Source organism: Aricia agestis, chromosome 16 (assembly GCF_905147365.1).
Source record: "Aricia agestis chromosome 16, ilAriAges1.1, whole genome shotgun sequence".
NCBI lineage: Eukaryota > Metazoa > Arthropoda > Insecta > Lepidoptera > Lycaenidae > Aricia > Aricia agestis.
Window position 1 is genome coordinate 9573134 of NC_056421.1, and position 16572 is coordinate 9589705.

General features: G+C 36.9%; 2 protein-coding genes across 9 annotated transcripts in view; one reads left to right on the forward strand and one right to left on the reverse strand.

The window, feature by feature from the left end:
* LOC121734649 (hormone-sensitive lipase) overlaps positions 1-16231 on the reverse strand; it is a 32709-nt gene extending 16478 nt beyond the window's left edge. For 4 of the 7 annotated variants that reach the window (XM_042125246.1, XM_042125244.1, XM_042125245.1 and 1 more), the window contains exons 1-2: positions 7100-7550; positions 5820-5977 (exon numbers count right to left, since the gene is read on the reverse strand). In XM_042125246.1, coding sequence (XP_041981180.1) covers positions 5820-5977; positions 7100-7384 — 443 coding nt within the window. In that variant the 5' untranslated portion in view covers positions 7385-7550. The other 3 variants (XM_042125243.1, XM_042125242.1, XM_042125241.1) reach the window with 3 other exon arrangements.
* On the forward strand, positions 8048-10794 carry LOC121734651 (telomerase Cajal body protein 1 homolog). 2 transcript variants are annotated; one of them, XM_042125247.1, is made up of 5 exons: positions 8048-8649; positions 8988-9176; positions 9370-9533; positions 9964-10253; positions 10538-10794. In XM_042125247.1, exons 1-5 carry the CDS (start codon positions 8159-8161, stop codon positions 10778-10780), a joined length of 1377 nt encoding a protein of 458 aa, XP_041981181.1. In that variant the 5' UTR covers positions 8048-8158; the 3' UTR covers positions 10781-10794. The 2 variants fall into 2 exon arrangements, with proteins under 2 accessions (XP_041981181.1, XP_041981182.1); XM_042125248.1 differs by having other exon boundaries at positions 9370-9529; positions 9960-10253.
* Positions 16232-16572: the final 341 nt, after the last annotated feature.

The following is a 16572-nucleotide window of genomic DNA, read 5'->3' on the forward strand; positions in this document are numbered from 1 at the left end:
TTATAAAGGTAAAGAAAATGTGTTGACTAAGCCCCCAGGTCTATTGTAAATTTCTAACAGTAATAATTATTATAATAGAGGGGAGAATCGTTTGAATTTGTACAGAATACAGATTTCGAAACTAGGTCCGATTTGGATGCTTGTCAGTTGTCACAGATATGTGTATATCACAGGGACATTAGCATCCCGATATCACCACAAAATGTTACAGGGGCCGTACCACGAAACCGTTTTGAGACTCAAACAGTCGTACGAGCATGCCGCGTCCTATTCTAACAAACGAGAAATGACGTTGTAAGAGCAGGGCGGAGCTTTCTCAGCCGATTGTTCGAATCTCAAAACGGTTTCGTAGTAGGCCTACAGATATGAGATTTTTTACGCAATAAAGCAATTACGAAATAACAACATTATGTTATTATTTCGTAATATTTTTTAGGGTTCCGTACCCAAAGGGTAAAAACGGGACCCTATTACTGAGACTTCGATGTCTGTCCGTCTATCTGTCTGTCTCCAGGCTGTAACTCAATAACCGCTATAGCTAGACTTCTGAAATTTTCACAGATTGTGTATTTCTGTTGCCGCTATAACAACAAATGCTAAAACAAATTAAAATTAATATTTTAAGGGGGGCTTATTATTAAAAATATTTACGCGTCGTATGATTATTATTGACTCCCGCAATTCCATTGTTTATTTTCATTGATATTAAATTCGTTTATCGCGCGGGAACCGCACATTTTTTCGGGATAAAAAGTATCCTACGTCCTTTCCGGGCCTCAAGCTATCTTCATACCAATTTTCATCAAAATTGGTTCAGTGGTTAAGCGTGAAGAGGAAACAGACAGACAGACACACTTTCGCATTTATAATCCAGAAGTCCGCGGTATTTGCTATGATATGACTTTTCCAATAATCCAGACAGAGACAAGCAAACATTTTAAAGTTAATATATTATATATATATATATATATATATATATATATATATATATATATATATATATATATATATATATATATATATATATATATATATATATATATATATATATATATATATATATATATATATATATATATATATATATATATATATATATATATATATATATATATATATATATATAATATAAGCTATGTAAAAAAATCTATAAAACATGGTTTGTATTTCATGAAATAAAAGATATCAATAGTCTATAAACTCCTCAAATTCTCAGACACATAAAATACTTATGTTTATTGTATTATATAATAATTAGAAACTAAATTTTATTCAAAGCAAATTGACCTGAATTTGTTCACGGATTGAATAGCCACAAGAAGAGTTTTCCTTGAGTTTTTAAGACGGTCATGTTTTGTTTCGATGCGGCAGTGATATTCGTGTGACCTAGTTGGATTGTTTATCTACAGATACATGCTTTTGAATGCGATTAAAGAGACGGATAGAGAAAATATAATATTATTATATTGTAGATAGTAATATCATAGTAAATAATCACGAGCAAGGGTTAGTACTTAGTTCATACAGATATATATGTATATGTAGATTGTAGATATACATATAGATTTGTCTACTGCCCACTTTGAGAATATTTTTTTTATCGCCCCCATTGTTTCACCTACTTTCTTATCTTTTTTTAAATTAAGGGTCTTTTCCCCAAATTTTATAAAAGTGAATACTAAATGCTAAATTAGTCATTTTCAAACCATATTTTTACCATTACCACTAACTTAATTTGCATTCCCGCATTTTCTCCAATCCCGGAATTCAGGAATTTTTGTTTAATGATGTTTGTCTAAGAAGTCGCCTCCAAAACATGCTAGCCAAAAGTTTATTTAGCACATGTGAGGGAATAGACGCATTTTTTATTTAAAATGCATCCAGATAAAAATATTAAATTAATAATCACCCATCCCAATAAGTCTCTACACAGTGCCCTCCATTTTTTATGGGCCCCACAACGCCCCCATCAAGGCTTTCAGCGCCCACAAGGGGGCGTTATCGCCCACTTTGGGAAACGCTGCAGTATAACTGATCAAAACAACGTGATAACGTGGCAAAGAATTTCATACTTGCTGACAATCACAATAGCTCTGTCAATCGATCAGTATTTTTAGTAGATTATTAATTTTAACATCAAAAAATGTTTATAATTTTGTGTTGTAAGAAGGGACACATTCAAAGTAAGGATAAATAAATATATAATAGTATAATCTACTGAACCTTCTGAATTTATTTTTCTAATACTCACTTACCGGCTACCTAAGGTCGAATTCACCTCATTAAATTGACCTCAAAGAAAACTGATGACCCGTTCTAACACTCTAATTTAGGAGTATTTATTTTTGGTTCCCAAATCCTTTAAGAAAAATCCACCATTCCATTGTACCATTTAGAAAACTCGTTTTTAAATCAGAATATAATTTGTTTGGGGGGCAAATTAATATTATTTTGGCGTCTCTTCTTTCGCAAGAGGCCCGCACTTTAATAATATTTTATTTATTGTCAATGAAGGGTCGCATAGTTTAATTTTGAATAATACTATGAGGCTGGCATAGATGCCAAGTGCATTTTAAGCCTCGTAAAAAATTTGAATAAAAAAAATATCAGAATATAGTATTTTATCATCAAGTTAAAATTCTATTGGCATGCGTTTTCCTTGACCATTCAAATAACCTTATTTTTGTCCTTACAATATCGAAGTTGTTTGCTTGTGGTTTACATATTAATCTATAGGAATATATTCTTAGCAAAGACTGCTGACTAGACTATCGGAATATCGGTAGGATAGATGGACGTCTGTCACAACTAGGGTTGCCAACTCTCGAAAGGACCAACCCGGGAGAATTGTAGGGGGGGGGGTCCAATATGTCGTAGATTGTTAGACGATGTTTAAGATTTATTTTATGAAAGCCAGCGATAAAAGCTATGGAATAGCTTAAAAATATTAAATAGTTTTTTTATATGAGAAAGAACATAGTATCAGGACCATTTATCTCTTTCAATTTCGTAAAAAAGTCATTCATAAGTATTAATAAATTTACAATTATTCACTAAGTCAATATAATATTATGCAATCATTATTAGTTTTTGAAAAACCGGAGAAATTATCGCTCTCCGGGAGGACGGGAGGTTAAGCATTATTACCGGAGTCTCCCGGGCAATCCGAGAGGGTTGGGAACTCTAGTCACAACTCACAACAGGAATGTTGTCACGACCTACTTGGCTCCAAGTCATTTTAGTGTTTAATGATCTATTCGTTGGCTAAAAGCTCCTGCTATAATACTTTCTTTTTTACATCTAAGGACTTAAAACTGAAAGGAAGCGCGACTTTTGGTTTTTGCGGTTTTTGGCATGAGTAACGAAAAAAAATGTCCGAAACCTGGCATTGGCCATGTTAATGCTAAGTACTCACATACGGTTTTGCTTGATAGTTTTACTCCAAATTCAGTAATAATTACTGTGTGGACCGCTAAACGCACAGATCGAAGGCTCGCATCGAGCCGGCTCGATGGAATTAAATACATGCAATGCTGAATGTGTGGACGAAAGCCCGAGCCACTGGTTTTACTCGACGTTATTGCTCGATCGAGCAAAACCGTATGTGAGTACTTAGCAGTAGAGCAAATACTACGCCACTTCACTTTTCCTATTGCATCGTTGCGTCCCATATCGTTTAGTGTAACCCTAGGCAGTGGTGGCCCTCGGGGGTGGCGAACAGGGCAATCGCTCAGGGCCTCGCTTTTGCAGGGGACTCGCGTCAAGGAAAAAGTCATAAAGAGGCATTTTATTTGAATTTTTGGCGGTAAGGTCCCATTGTCGGCGGCGGTGGACAGACGGCCGAATGGCCTCGCAAAGACCTGCTGACCGGGGTCTCTCAAAGACCTGCCGCCCGGGACCTCGCAATGGGTAAGGCCGCCGCCCGCCACTGACCCTAGGCTTCAAATGGCCTTAATTAAGACATTACGAATGCATTAATTGTCATAGAAAATAGAGTATGTTTGGGATTCTAAACACGTACGTTTTTGTGCCAAGCCGAGCTGGCATGTTAATGAGTAATTAGTAGCTATGGAGACGTAAGCGTTAATTACGCGGTTGATTTACCATGTACGTGCGTAAATAAACAATAGCAATTGACATTTGTTTGTTAACGTAAAATCGATGTATGACGAGAGACGTGTATATAGATTATATGTATTAGGTATTTGCTATGATAATAACACTAGTTGACCCGGCAAACGTTGTTTTGCCATATAATAAATTACTAGCTGTTACCCGCATCCGACATCCGATGTCCGCATGGACTTTAATTTATAGTTACATCGATTGAGTCGTTTACGCGCAAATCAGAAAGTATATTATTGTGTGGGAACCGCACATTTTTCCGGGACAAAAAACATTCCTTGTCCCAGATTCAAATTAGTATCTCCAATCTCCATGCCAAATTTTATCAAAATAGATTGAATAGTTTAGGCGATAATCATAAAAGTTCATTATGAGGGAACCGTACATTTTCCGGGACAAAATTAGTATTCCTTGTCCTTTCCCGAGACTCAAAGTATCTCCATACCAAATTCCTTCAAAATAGATTTGACGACCTCTGTGGCTTAGTGGTGAGCGCGTTGGTAGCTCAAGCCGGGGGTCGCGGGTTCGAATCCCGCCGACGGAACAAAAAGTTTCACAAAGTTCCTGGGTCATGGATGTGTATTAAATATGTGTATCATATAATAAAAAATCTTAAATATATGTATAGTATAAAAAGTATTAAATATATATCCGTTGTCTGGTACCCGTAACACAAGTCCTTCAGGTACTTACCACGGGGCCAGACTGACGTGGTGTGAAGCGTCGATAGATATTATTATTATAGATTGAATAGTTTACGCTCAAATCATAAAAGGATATTGTGCAGTAACCGTACATTTTTCCGGGACAAAATGTATCCTATGTTCTTTTTCGGGACTCAAAATATCTTTATTATTGTCAATACCAAATTTCAGCAAAATGGGTCCAGCCGTTTACGCGTGATGTCGTGACCACGCGAAATTAAACGTTCCCTGCAGCTTCTATTATAATATTATTTGGACGTCGTCAACTACGACAAAATAGTAATAGCGATCTACCGAAATGTAACATCTTTAGCAACCATATTTTATCCAAATAAATATCATTTCATTTCATTTCGCCCGCGTAAATTAGATATTTCACAGACAAATTAGTTCGCAAAAAATAGCCTATGATACTTCACGTGGTCTACTTCTTACCTGTGTCAAATAACAGAAACATTGCTCCAGTAGTTCGTGAGATAAGCCCTTTCAAATAATTTCCCCCGTCTTTTTCACATTTTCCTCTAATTCTTCGCTCCTATTAGTCTTAACATGATAAAAATAGCCTCTAGCCTTTCTCGATAAATGGGCTATCTAACACTGAAAGAATTTTTCAAATCGGACCAGTGGTTCCTGAGATTAGCGCGTTCAAACAAACAAACAAACTCTTCCCAATTATAATATTAGTATAGATTTCTAGAAATATTTACGAATGCGAAACTGTGTCTAGACTCTTGTCACATCAAAAAGAAAATATCAGTCATCCTCTCAAATCGGTTTAAACTGGTAAGCTGATTTAAGATGAAATGAAGTATGGAGATATTTTGAGTCACCTAAAAGACGTCTCCTGTGAAAGCTGGCTGGTACCAGAATGTCTGCTTTTTTTAGTAATTCCATAAAAACTCCAGGGGTACAGGATTCGGTTTCAGATGACATATTATTTATTTCGGTAGGTACTTTCTAATAGTGTACAGAAATAAATAAAAATCTTACTTGACAAAATATCCTTTCCGGAACAGTAGTGTGTCTCGCTTTGTGCAAACTTGTCGACTCAGTTTCAATCCATGCAGTATACAGCTATCCACAACTGACACAAAACTCCTGTACCCATTGCCTGGTGACTTACTGTCGAAATCATATAGTGGGGCTACCTGCAAAAATCCCAAAGTATTAATAAATAGCTTTTATCCATGGCAACACCATGGGAGAAACCCAGTTGTTACTTGTTACAGTATCTCATGGGAAGTCATTTAAAAGTAGCATTGAGTTACTAGTTACTACACTAGTTGTTGATAAAATTAATTGCACTCTCCTGTCCTATTATTCAAATGTTCTTAGTACTAAATTTAATAAGTCAGCCCAGCAATATTTGTACCTATTCAATAAAAAGAAAATATAAATAATCTAATATTGCCTCATTTAAATTACTAATTTAATACATGCAGATTGGTTACTAAAATATTTTTGTAAAACATGGAATAACATCTCAGAACAGAACATAATTATCATAAATTTATTTAAACAAGATTATGTAATATTAAAGAAATTCTATTCCATTGCATGCTAATGATAATAATTATTGTTTAATGTACTTCCATTTCTATTTATAGGTATCTTGTTTCTAGTTTTTTATATTTTTTAAAATTTTGAAATTCTATCATTTATCTAATATGTATCTATTTTGATATTATAGTCTAGTCTGCTAGCTACAAAACTTACATACCTAGCTTTAAATTTGCTTTTCTAAGTAAGGTTTCAAGACAAAATTATTGGGCAAAGGTTAATATTTACTATCCCTTTAATTATTATAATATGGATGACTAATAGCAATAAATTGTATGTGGCATACAATGAACTTCTTAATTAAGCATCTGTTTATAGCTCCCGATAAGTTAACATAAATCTATGTTATCATTTATCATTATACGCCACTGTCTTCTATGTACACATGTGTCAAATTAAATAGTCATCTGTATACAAAGCAGATACAAAATAGGAAAATTAATTTCATAATTATATATCATTAAGGTTAAATATAAATAATAAAAGATAGAGCAAACAGTTGGCTATCTCTACTAATATTATAGAGGCAAAAGATCTGTTTGTTTTCCCCACCATATTGGCTTAGAAAAAACTAGGTAAATTTTGTACACACAGATGTAGTGTAAGACTGGGAAAGGATTATGTCCCACAATTTGAGAATTAAGTACACACAGAAAGGTATTTTTCAAATTTTCTCAGCAAAAATAGTAGATAACAAAAATGTGGCTTACCTTTCTAACATGATCCACAAGTGGCCAAACAGAGTCTATGTGGTCTATGAGTGTCATGAACCCCTGGTACAGCCGTTGTCCATTTTCACTATCATCAGGTTGGAAATATGATGCGTTGTTTTGGCACGAGTCTTTTAAGGCCTCGTACATCGCGTACGTTGGTGGTGAGCCTTCAGCGTCTCCGCAGCACAGCGCCGCTTTGGCGGGAGTCTCACCCACCGACATATTTTTGGACAAAAATCTCGCAGTCGACCGAAAACCACGATTTACTACCCTAAGAGACATCTGCAAAGTATCGATATATTTGGTATCTAAAGTCTACATCTACATGTACATTATCAGACAATGTATTTACAAAGTTCTTCGCGACGAATCATCGAGATTCCATTCAATCCGTCGGATATATTCAAAAGTTTTTGAGTTATTACGTGAACTGTTATTACTTATTTACGCTTACTTAATTTATAGTAAATATCAATCTTGCTAATTAAAACACACATTTGATTAAATGATTGCTAATAATTATTACTGATTCTCAGACAATGAATTAATTGCAAAGAAATAATTAAAAGTTTAAAATTTAAATTAATTTCCAGGCAGTAAATCAAGTCCAAAAACTACAATGACAATTTGTGCAAAAAACTGATACTGAAGTTTGGACAAAAATACAAATGTAATGTCAATGTCAATTGTTATGTCAACCATCAATGTCAATTTTATGTGCATTGTCTATGAGAAGGTCAGAAAAACGTTCAAGGTCAAGACTCATCACTCATGAGTCACGACTCACTCAAGTCAAGAGTCATCAGTCAAGTGATCTGTGATCACTGATCAGTCAGGAATTTACGAATAAAAAATATATAAATGTCAGATCACTAATGTCATACCTAATTTTATAATTTATATTTTGTATTAATCATTTGTATTCTGTGGACTGTGGTATTAATGTCAAAAATCAAAATACCTCGAGGAAGAAGAAGTAGCGGTCAGCATGTAAATGTAAACATTGTACGCGGTTACGGGTTAATAAAGTTAATTTTTGATAATTTTTAGACAAAAATGGAAGATGTTAATACATTAGGACACATGGAAATCGATGAACACCAAACAGAACTTAACGATAACCTTTTATCAGCGGTTAATGATGAAACAATAAATTCACCTCAGGTGGATCATACCAATGGGAATACAAACTCACAAAGCGATGTAAATGAAGAATATTTACCACAATATATTCCACTGTTTGCTGACAAAACTCTTGTGGAACTGTGCAACTCCTCGTGGTCGCTTTCAAATAAAAAAGCAAGTGGTGAACTCCAGCCTTACTTGCGAGGTTGTAAATGGTCCCCAGACGGAACGTGTTGCTTGTCCGTGGTCAACAACGATGGAGTACACGTGCAGGAGCTCCCAAGAGACTTATACACGGCCAACGTGTCCAGAGAACGCACTATTGATATACTAGACTCTATTATTCATATCAAAGAAAGCGGCCTAGTGTATGACTTCTGTTGGTATCCTGGCATGAATAGTAATGTTCCAGAAAGTTGTTGGTGAGCACTATTTAGTAATGTGTTTGTGTGTATCTGCCTGTAACATTTATGTTTTTTATGTTTCTTCAATAATACTTTAACAAGTTACAAACCTTCAAATTTAAAATTTTGTAACTTAGACTTATTGAAGTTGTACATTTCATGGAATATTAATATCACATTTAACATTTTTCCATCTTTTTGGTAAATGATGGCCCCGTGTGAGTTTCTTACGCCGGTTCTTCTCGCCGGGTTAGTTCCCGAACCGGTGGTAGGCCCCAGTAGCGTCAACGTTTAGAAAGTGTTTGAAAAAAACTTATTCTGAATAAAAATTTTTGACTTTGACTTAACATTTACAGCTGGCTCACAACAAGACAAAATGCACCAGTGCAAATGTGGGATGCATTTGATGGATCACTCAGATGTTCGTACCGAGGCTTCAATGCTGTTGACGAGATGGAGCCAGCCCTGTCTGTGACTTTCAACTTGGATGGAACAAGAATTATTGCTGGATATAAGAAGGCTTTAAGAACTTTTGATGTGGAAAGGTAAGGTATAAAGGTACTTTAAAAAAAATGTTATACTTTACAATTTTAATAGAAACAAAGAAATGATTAAGTAAAAAAAAAATGTGAATCCATAACTGAATACCTTTATCATTAGTCTATGTCCAAATTACAAATATCTCTTTGTAGGCTTAACATAATATGAAACATTTCAAAAATATTTTCATTTTTTTAGACCAGGCAGAGAGTTTGTAGAGCATAAAACCAATTCACCAGCCTCCTGTTTTGCTACGGACAGAAATTTAGTAGCCATGGGGTCATGGAATACAACAATCACTCTATATAACATTAATGAAATGGGCACATACAAGAGTATTGGCAAAATGCATGGACACTCGGGTACAGTAAAGCTGAAAACTCTATTTATAACTTTTGGAACTGAGCCGAGGAAATTGATTTCTAGGCAGTTGATAGACCTATGTTGTTTGAACTTGCTTGGTTGTCTTATGTCAATTCAATGTTACCACTGAGCTGTGATCGGTTGGATGAGTTTGACATAATGCAACCAACTTACTTAAGTCCACCGTCTGCCTAGGAATCAACTTCTCTGAACCTACTTATAATAAGTATGTAAAAAAACATACAATTTTTTAATCTCAAATGCTAAGGGTTTGAATAATTTAACCCTTAACAGCTTGTTAATAAAAGATCAAAAGGTCTTATTGAATCTATCTTAGTTGTGAGACTGACACTGGGTAAATCAAAGCAGTTGGGTTTTTTTATTGGTTGATGATGATGGAAAATTAAATTTTTTAAATAATAATTACAGGTGGAGTCACACATATGAAATTTACCCCAGATGGCTTAAAATTAGTGTCCGGCGCAAGAAAAGACAACAAACTTCTCGTATGGGACATTAGATACTACAGACGACCTCTAAATATATTGTCAAGGGTGGTAGATACAAACCAAAGGATTTACTTTGATATTTCTCCATGCGGGAAGTACTTAGTGTCTGGTGGCACTGATGGTATTGTGAAAGTCTGGGATGAGAATGCTGTTAGTTGGAAAGATGGTTTAGATGTAGCAGATGTTGATAAAGACAATGTTACTTTTAAGGTAGGTTTTACAAAATATTATTTTAAACAATAAGTGTCTCTTTCACAATCTACAAAATATAAGTGTCAGATAGGTTAATGTTTTCCTCTATAACCCATTATACCCATATTAGCAATAATACATACTTTTAATCCATTTAATTCTCATAAACACACTTCCAGAAAGAATTGTGCCAATTAGTACAAATATAATATTATTGTTTTCTAAGTTTTTGCAAGTTCTATCAAATTATTTTAAAAAGTATGTATGTAAAGTATTTCATATAACATTTTTTTCTGTTTCAGTTTCCGTTGCATACAGATTGTTGCAACAGCATATCAATACATCCGCTTAGGCCAATACTTGCTACAGGTTCAGGCCAATACCACTTTGTAGATCATCAGGCGATATTTGAAGATGATATAAAGACAGAACCAATGGAGAATACTTGTGATGTAAATGCAAAAGACTTGAATACGAAATATTCTAGTAGTTGTGAGAATAGTCTAGTGTTTTGGTGGATAGGAGATGTGGAGGATAATACATAGTACAAACTAATTTATGACTTCGTTTCATTAGTGTTCCATACTTACTCTCTTTTCTCTCTCTGTGTCCCTAAATCCATCAAATCCGTCCACCCTTGATAGCTTCGCTAATTTTTATTAAAGTAATTTTTTTCCAATTAAATGATGTCGCGGAATTCGGACGTTTATCCGCCATAAAGTTAGATTTATCCAGTCAAATCTAATGTGCCGTGCATTTACTCCTTAAGTCATATAAATTAAATGGGGTGCGGGAGATTTCTGAAACGTATGCCACAGGGCTCGCATTCGGGGAACCGTTTTCATTAGTCGATAGGGCCCGCATGCGGGGTGCGGGAGATTTCTGGAACGCGTGCCACAGGGCCCGCATTCGGGGAACCGTTTTCATTAGTCGATAGGGCCTGCATGCGGGGTGCGGGAGATTTCTGGAACGCGTGCCACAGGGCCCGCATTCGGGAAACCGTTTTCATTAGTCGATAGGGCCCGCAGGGCTGGGGAGAACCTCTGTGTTCGTCGCCAGTTACAGATGTTCTTGCCATGGAACAACAATTGATGTTACGCGGAGCAATTTTGACTGTCTGTGATTTATTGAAGAAGAAACTATTAGCGTCACTGAAGGAGAAGAGAAAAAGATTTTGGGTGCGAACTTTACTGAAAAATAGAAACAGGCATGGCGCGTCAGAAACATTGTGTAAGGAGTTACAATTGCATTTGGAGTGTGATACAGTAGAAGATCATGATAATTTTTTTAGATTATCTAATGACTTATTTGAAGATTTATTAAATAAAATAGAAACACGACTTCAGAAAAAAGACACTCAATTTCGTGAGGCATTATATCCAAGATTTCCTTTGCAGTAGTATGGCGGCCATTGGGAACTGTCGGAAACGTGGCAACTCGCGTCCCGCAAGCTGTATATCGACCGATGAATTTCATTGATCGATATCACGGTCGGTATAAAGCATGCGGGCAATCCCCGCAGGCGGTGTAACGAACACGTATCGACTTATAACTTTCATTGGTCGTTATCTCGGCTGCGGGGACTGCCCGCATGCTGTATAACGAAAGAGTTAACGACCAATGAAAATGAGCCATTATAGCTGTTTCACACTGTTCACGTTCAAGTAAGTAATGGTTTACGTTTATAATGAGCACGTATATGGATGAAGAAAGTGATGATGATGTCCAGAAGAAGGCTTTTTGTCGAAGGTCACCAATGTGTGGTAGCGTAGCAGCCCCGGATTTATAATTAGGCCGCGGCCTAGGGGCAGCAGCGTCTTAAGGGAGCGTCAGCGTCCATTAAAGGGGGCCGGTAGATTTCGTACACAGGATGGCGGACATAAAAATATGTCTAAATTCGCCACTGAGTGGTAACAACAAAAGATCTTCCGACTGAGCGGAGTGCTATACTCGCCACTCGACCAGGCTGACCACTGACGTCGCAGACGTTTTATATTTCTTACCGTTCTCAGAAACTTCGATAGCGCGATGCAGAATTGTGCGCTGTATGGTCCGCTACAATACCTTTATAGGCTTAACTCACACTGGGGCAGAGTTGAAGCGTCGCGAGTTCGTGACGCGTCACGTTTCTACTTTCTTGCCTACTGCACATTCATTTCTATTGTTCTATTAGTTATTTAAGTACAAGGTCACCAATGTGTGGTAGCGTAGCAGCCCCGGATTTATAGGTAATTAGGCCGCGGCCTAGGGGCAGCAGGGTCTTAAGAGGAGTCCACACCGCCGTTTTTTCATACAAACGTTGTCCCCTGTTTCCTCCCTGGATAATGCCGGTAGAGTTATGATTTTTTTCCTGAATATCTATGGCCACTATTAGCATGTCCCTATGTTTTCTTTTTTTCATAATTTTATTATTAAAAAAGATAAGAACGTCCAAAAATCCAAAAAAAGGTCAGATTTTCCTCTGTTTTCAAACACCCAGAAAACAAAACTGGCTAGAATATACATAAAAAAATAAAACATAGGAACACAGTTCAATCCTTGCTTTAATTCTTAATGAAAAAAGTACTTAAATCGGTTCAGTTTTGGAGAAGGAATCAGCGGACAACGAATCAAAGATTTTCTGTTCTTTTATTAGAACTTTTGTCGTATTGTCTCTATCGAGCTCTGCGGTGGGAGACTTGAGACATTTTCAAATACATATTTTCAATTTCTCTCGCTCCTGGTGTATCCTCTTAAGGGAGTGTCAGCGTCCATTAAAGGGGGCCGGTCGATTTCGTACATGGGGTGGCGGATAAAATATAGGAGCCTTGAAAATAATATAGGAGCGCGCGTCGACGCGCACATTCGTTTTTCGACGCTTCCATATTTTTATAGCAGAAACTTCTACTTAAATGAGACAATATAATATATACGAATATGCTTTGGCGAAAAACTCGATGAGTCTGCGCCAGTGTAAGTTGAGCCTGAGGGCCGGGACACATAAACACGACACGACGTCGTATCGTGTTTATGTGTCCCGGCCCTTAGGCTCAACTAACTGCTGATCCACACTCGCGCGCGATAGCGCCGCGAACCGCGGCGCGGATCACGCATACTGCCAAATCTGCTGCTCCACACTCGCGCGCGACAGCACGCCGCGAACCGCGGCGCGGATCGCGTATACTGCCAAATCTACACTAATCTACACTCGCAAAGTTCGCGACATGTCCGCAGTGTAGTTTGCGCCCTCGAGCCGTATTTATCTTACTTTATAATTTATATTATAAGCTAGATGGCCCGCGCGGCTTCGCTCGCGTAAATTATTAGGAATTTTACGGAAATCGTACTTCTTTTTGCAATAAAATAGCTTATCTCTCTTCACGTAGTCTCTCACATACCTACCTATATCTGTGCCAATAACATACAAAATTGCTTTAGTAGTTCGTGAGATAAACCCTTGCTAATAATTTTCCGTTTTAACCACATTTCCTCTGTTTCTTCGTTCCTATTAGTTTGCGTGATAAAATAGCCTATAGCCTTCTTTGATAAATGAGCTATCTAACACTAAAATATTTTTTATCGGACCAATAGTTCCTGTGATTAACGTGTTCAATCAAAGAAATAAATATTTTTTAAATCGCTTGACAAAATCAAATCTTGATCTAAATGACTATGAAAAGTACCAATGGGTCATAATAGGCTCATAATCATGGGATGCATATAACTTTATAAGGTATAATATGGTAGTGATAATGAATGTAATTTGCATAGTTATAGCATATGCTTTCCGTTCTTAAAGCAATGCAAAGGAGTTATCTTAGCACCTTTCTAACCTAATTATGGTATACCTTGGTGCGAAATCTTACTTGTTGATTGCATATTATGCTTAGACTACTTCCCACGAAACCGAAGTCACCACATGTTTCCATATAAATTTTGAGGAGTTTCCTCGATTAGTCATGGCTCCCAGCATCAGATCACCACTTTTGTGAGTATAGTACCAAATTGAGATGATACTCTGTAAGCCAAAAGAAAAATTTTGAAAATCAGTTGAATTTTGAAAAAACTTTACAATAATATTATACTTAGCTTATACATCAGAATAACATATAGGCTACAAAATTTGTAGCCTATATGTTATTCTGACAACTGAATATATCATTCAGTAGTTTTTGCGTGAAAGAGTAACAAACATCCATACATTCATACATCCAAACAAACTTTCGCCTTTATAATATTATAAAGTATAAAGTAATAAAGTATATAAAGTAATAAAGTATTTAAAAGTAATAAAGTATAAAGTAGGATTAATTATCTGTTCACTAAATGCTGGCATGTCTTGTATGGCAAAAGCCCTTATTAAAATAAAGATTTAAAAAAAATCTCTTTGTCGCGGGACAGAAAACCGACAACAATCGGGGAACGGGCCGCGAAGTGCTAAACATATGCGAATCGGATCTCTCACTCATGCTTCGCAAGAATTTCGCGGTGCCACGGCGCCGCGGCGCCGCGGCGTCGCGCACGGTTCGCGCGCGAGTGTGGATGCGGTCGGGGAACCAGCCGCGAAGTGCGAAAAATTTGCGAATCGGATCCACACTCACGTTTCGCGGAAATTTCGCGGCGTCGCGCGCGGTCCGCGCGCGGTTCGCGCGCGAGTGGGGATTGGGCTTTACACTGGCGCAGACTCATAGAGTTTTTCGCCGTTTTTTTTTTACGATGTTCGTCATAGAATCCCACGACGCGACGTCGTATCGTGTTACTTAGCCTTAAAACCAAGGCTACAAAAGGCCTGCCGCCTAAGTCCTGGTTCTGCAAAAGTTTGACAGTGCCTCAGTTTCCTGTTGACGCGGCGGTCCCGTTATTTATTGCTGGAGATATTACAATGTAGGACAGATCCAATTTTTACAAGCGCCTGACTTTTATTTATGGCGTTTTAGAATGAAGTTGAATTCTGTGAATTATTAGCCGGGCCGGGCGTTTGAGTTATGATCTTTTGCAATCGCTCCGGGCCGACGGATCGACAATTTTCCCTGGTGTGTAGTGTAACACAATTTAAATTTTTATGAAGATACAACTAGACAACTCCGTTGCGCACTTGCGCTTAAATTTGTTTATCGCACGAAAATCGTGCGATTAAAGATTAAATTACTTAGTTATTTTTTTATTCCTTTTTTAGGGTTCCCAAAGGGTAAAACGGGACCCTATTACTAATACTTCGATGTCTGTCCGTCTGTCTGTCTATCTGTCTCTAGGCTGTAACTCAAGAACATAATTCGTCTATAGTAATAGGCAAGAAAGTTGAAATTTTCACAGATTATTTATTTCTGTTGCCGCTATAACAAGTAACAACAAATATGTACTAAAAACAAAATAAAAAAACGTGATTATTCAAACCAGTATATTATAAGTTTATGATTCAAACATTTTTATTTTTTTTCTCGATATCAATGATGATTGATGACAACAGGTAGGCACCTGAAATGTTCACAACATACTCAGCTCTATTTATATTTTAATAATTAATAGTAAAATTTAAATAAAATAAATAATTAAGGGGGGCTCCCTACACCAAACACATTTTTTTTCTATTTTTGCTCTATAATACGGATACGGAACGGAAAGTCTTAGAAATAGGGTCCCGTTTTACCCTTTGGGTTCCGTACCCAAAGGGTAAAATGGGACCCTATTACTAAGACTTTGATGTCTGTCCGTCTGTATGTCTCGTATCTCAAGAACCGCTATAGCTAGACTTCTGAAATTTTCACAGATTGTGTAGGTTTATCTGTTGCCGCTATAACAACAATCAATACTAAAAACAAAATAAATTAAATATTTAAGGGGGGTTACCCATACAATAACTTGATTTTTTGCTCAATTTATTTGCACTTTAATAATTTATAATAACATTTTTTTTAAGAGCCTATGCAGTCCCACTGCCGGGCAAAGGCCTCCCCCAAGTCCTTCCATTCATCCCGATCCATCGCCACCGTCGGCCAACCTGGCTATAATAACATTTAAATAAATGAAATAATTAAGGGAGGCTCCCATACAAAAATACAATTTTCAGCCTATTTTTGCTCTATTGTGGTACGAAACCCTTCGTGCGCGAGCCCAACTCACACTTGACTGATTTTTAAAGGCTTTGGCTTGTAGACAAGTGGCAAAGCGCTAACGCTGACGCTAACGCTAGCGCTACAAAATGTATGCGATTTGACATTAGTCATCGCTTCGCTAGCGAATACGTTAGCGTTCGCGTTAGCGTTTTGCCACTTGTCTACAGGGGCTGATCGGTAAGCGACTAGTCGCCCGTAGGGATATCTGCACGAAAGTTTATATACTTAGTTATTTTAATTTATTT

What these genes read in the sequence shown, in the direction of transcription:
- LOC121734651 (XM_042125247.1), top strand. Translation starts at nt 8,159, where the DNA reads ATGGAAGATGTTAATACATTAGGACACATGGAAATCGATGAACACCAA. An exon ending in AGAACTTTTGATGTGGAAAG is followed by an intron (nt 9,177 to 9,369) that starts GTAAGGTATAAA and finishes TCATTTTTTTAG; the next exon opens with ACCAGGCAGAGAGTTTGTAG. An exon ending in AAGACAATGTTACTTTTAAG is followed by an intron (nt 10,254 to 10,537) that starts GTAGGTTTTACA and finishes TTTCTGTTTCAG; the next exon opens with TTTCCGTTGCATACAGATTG.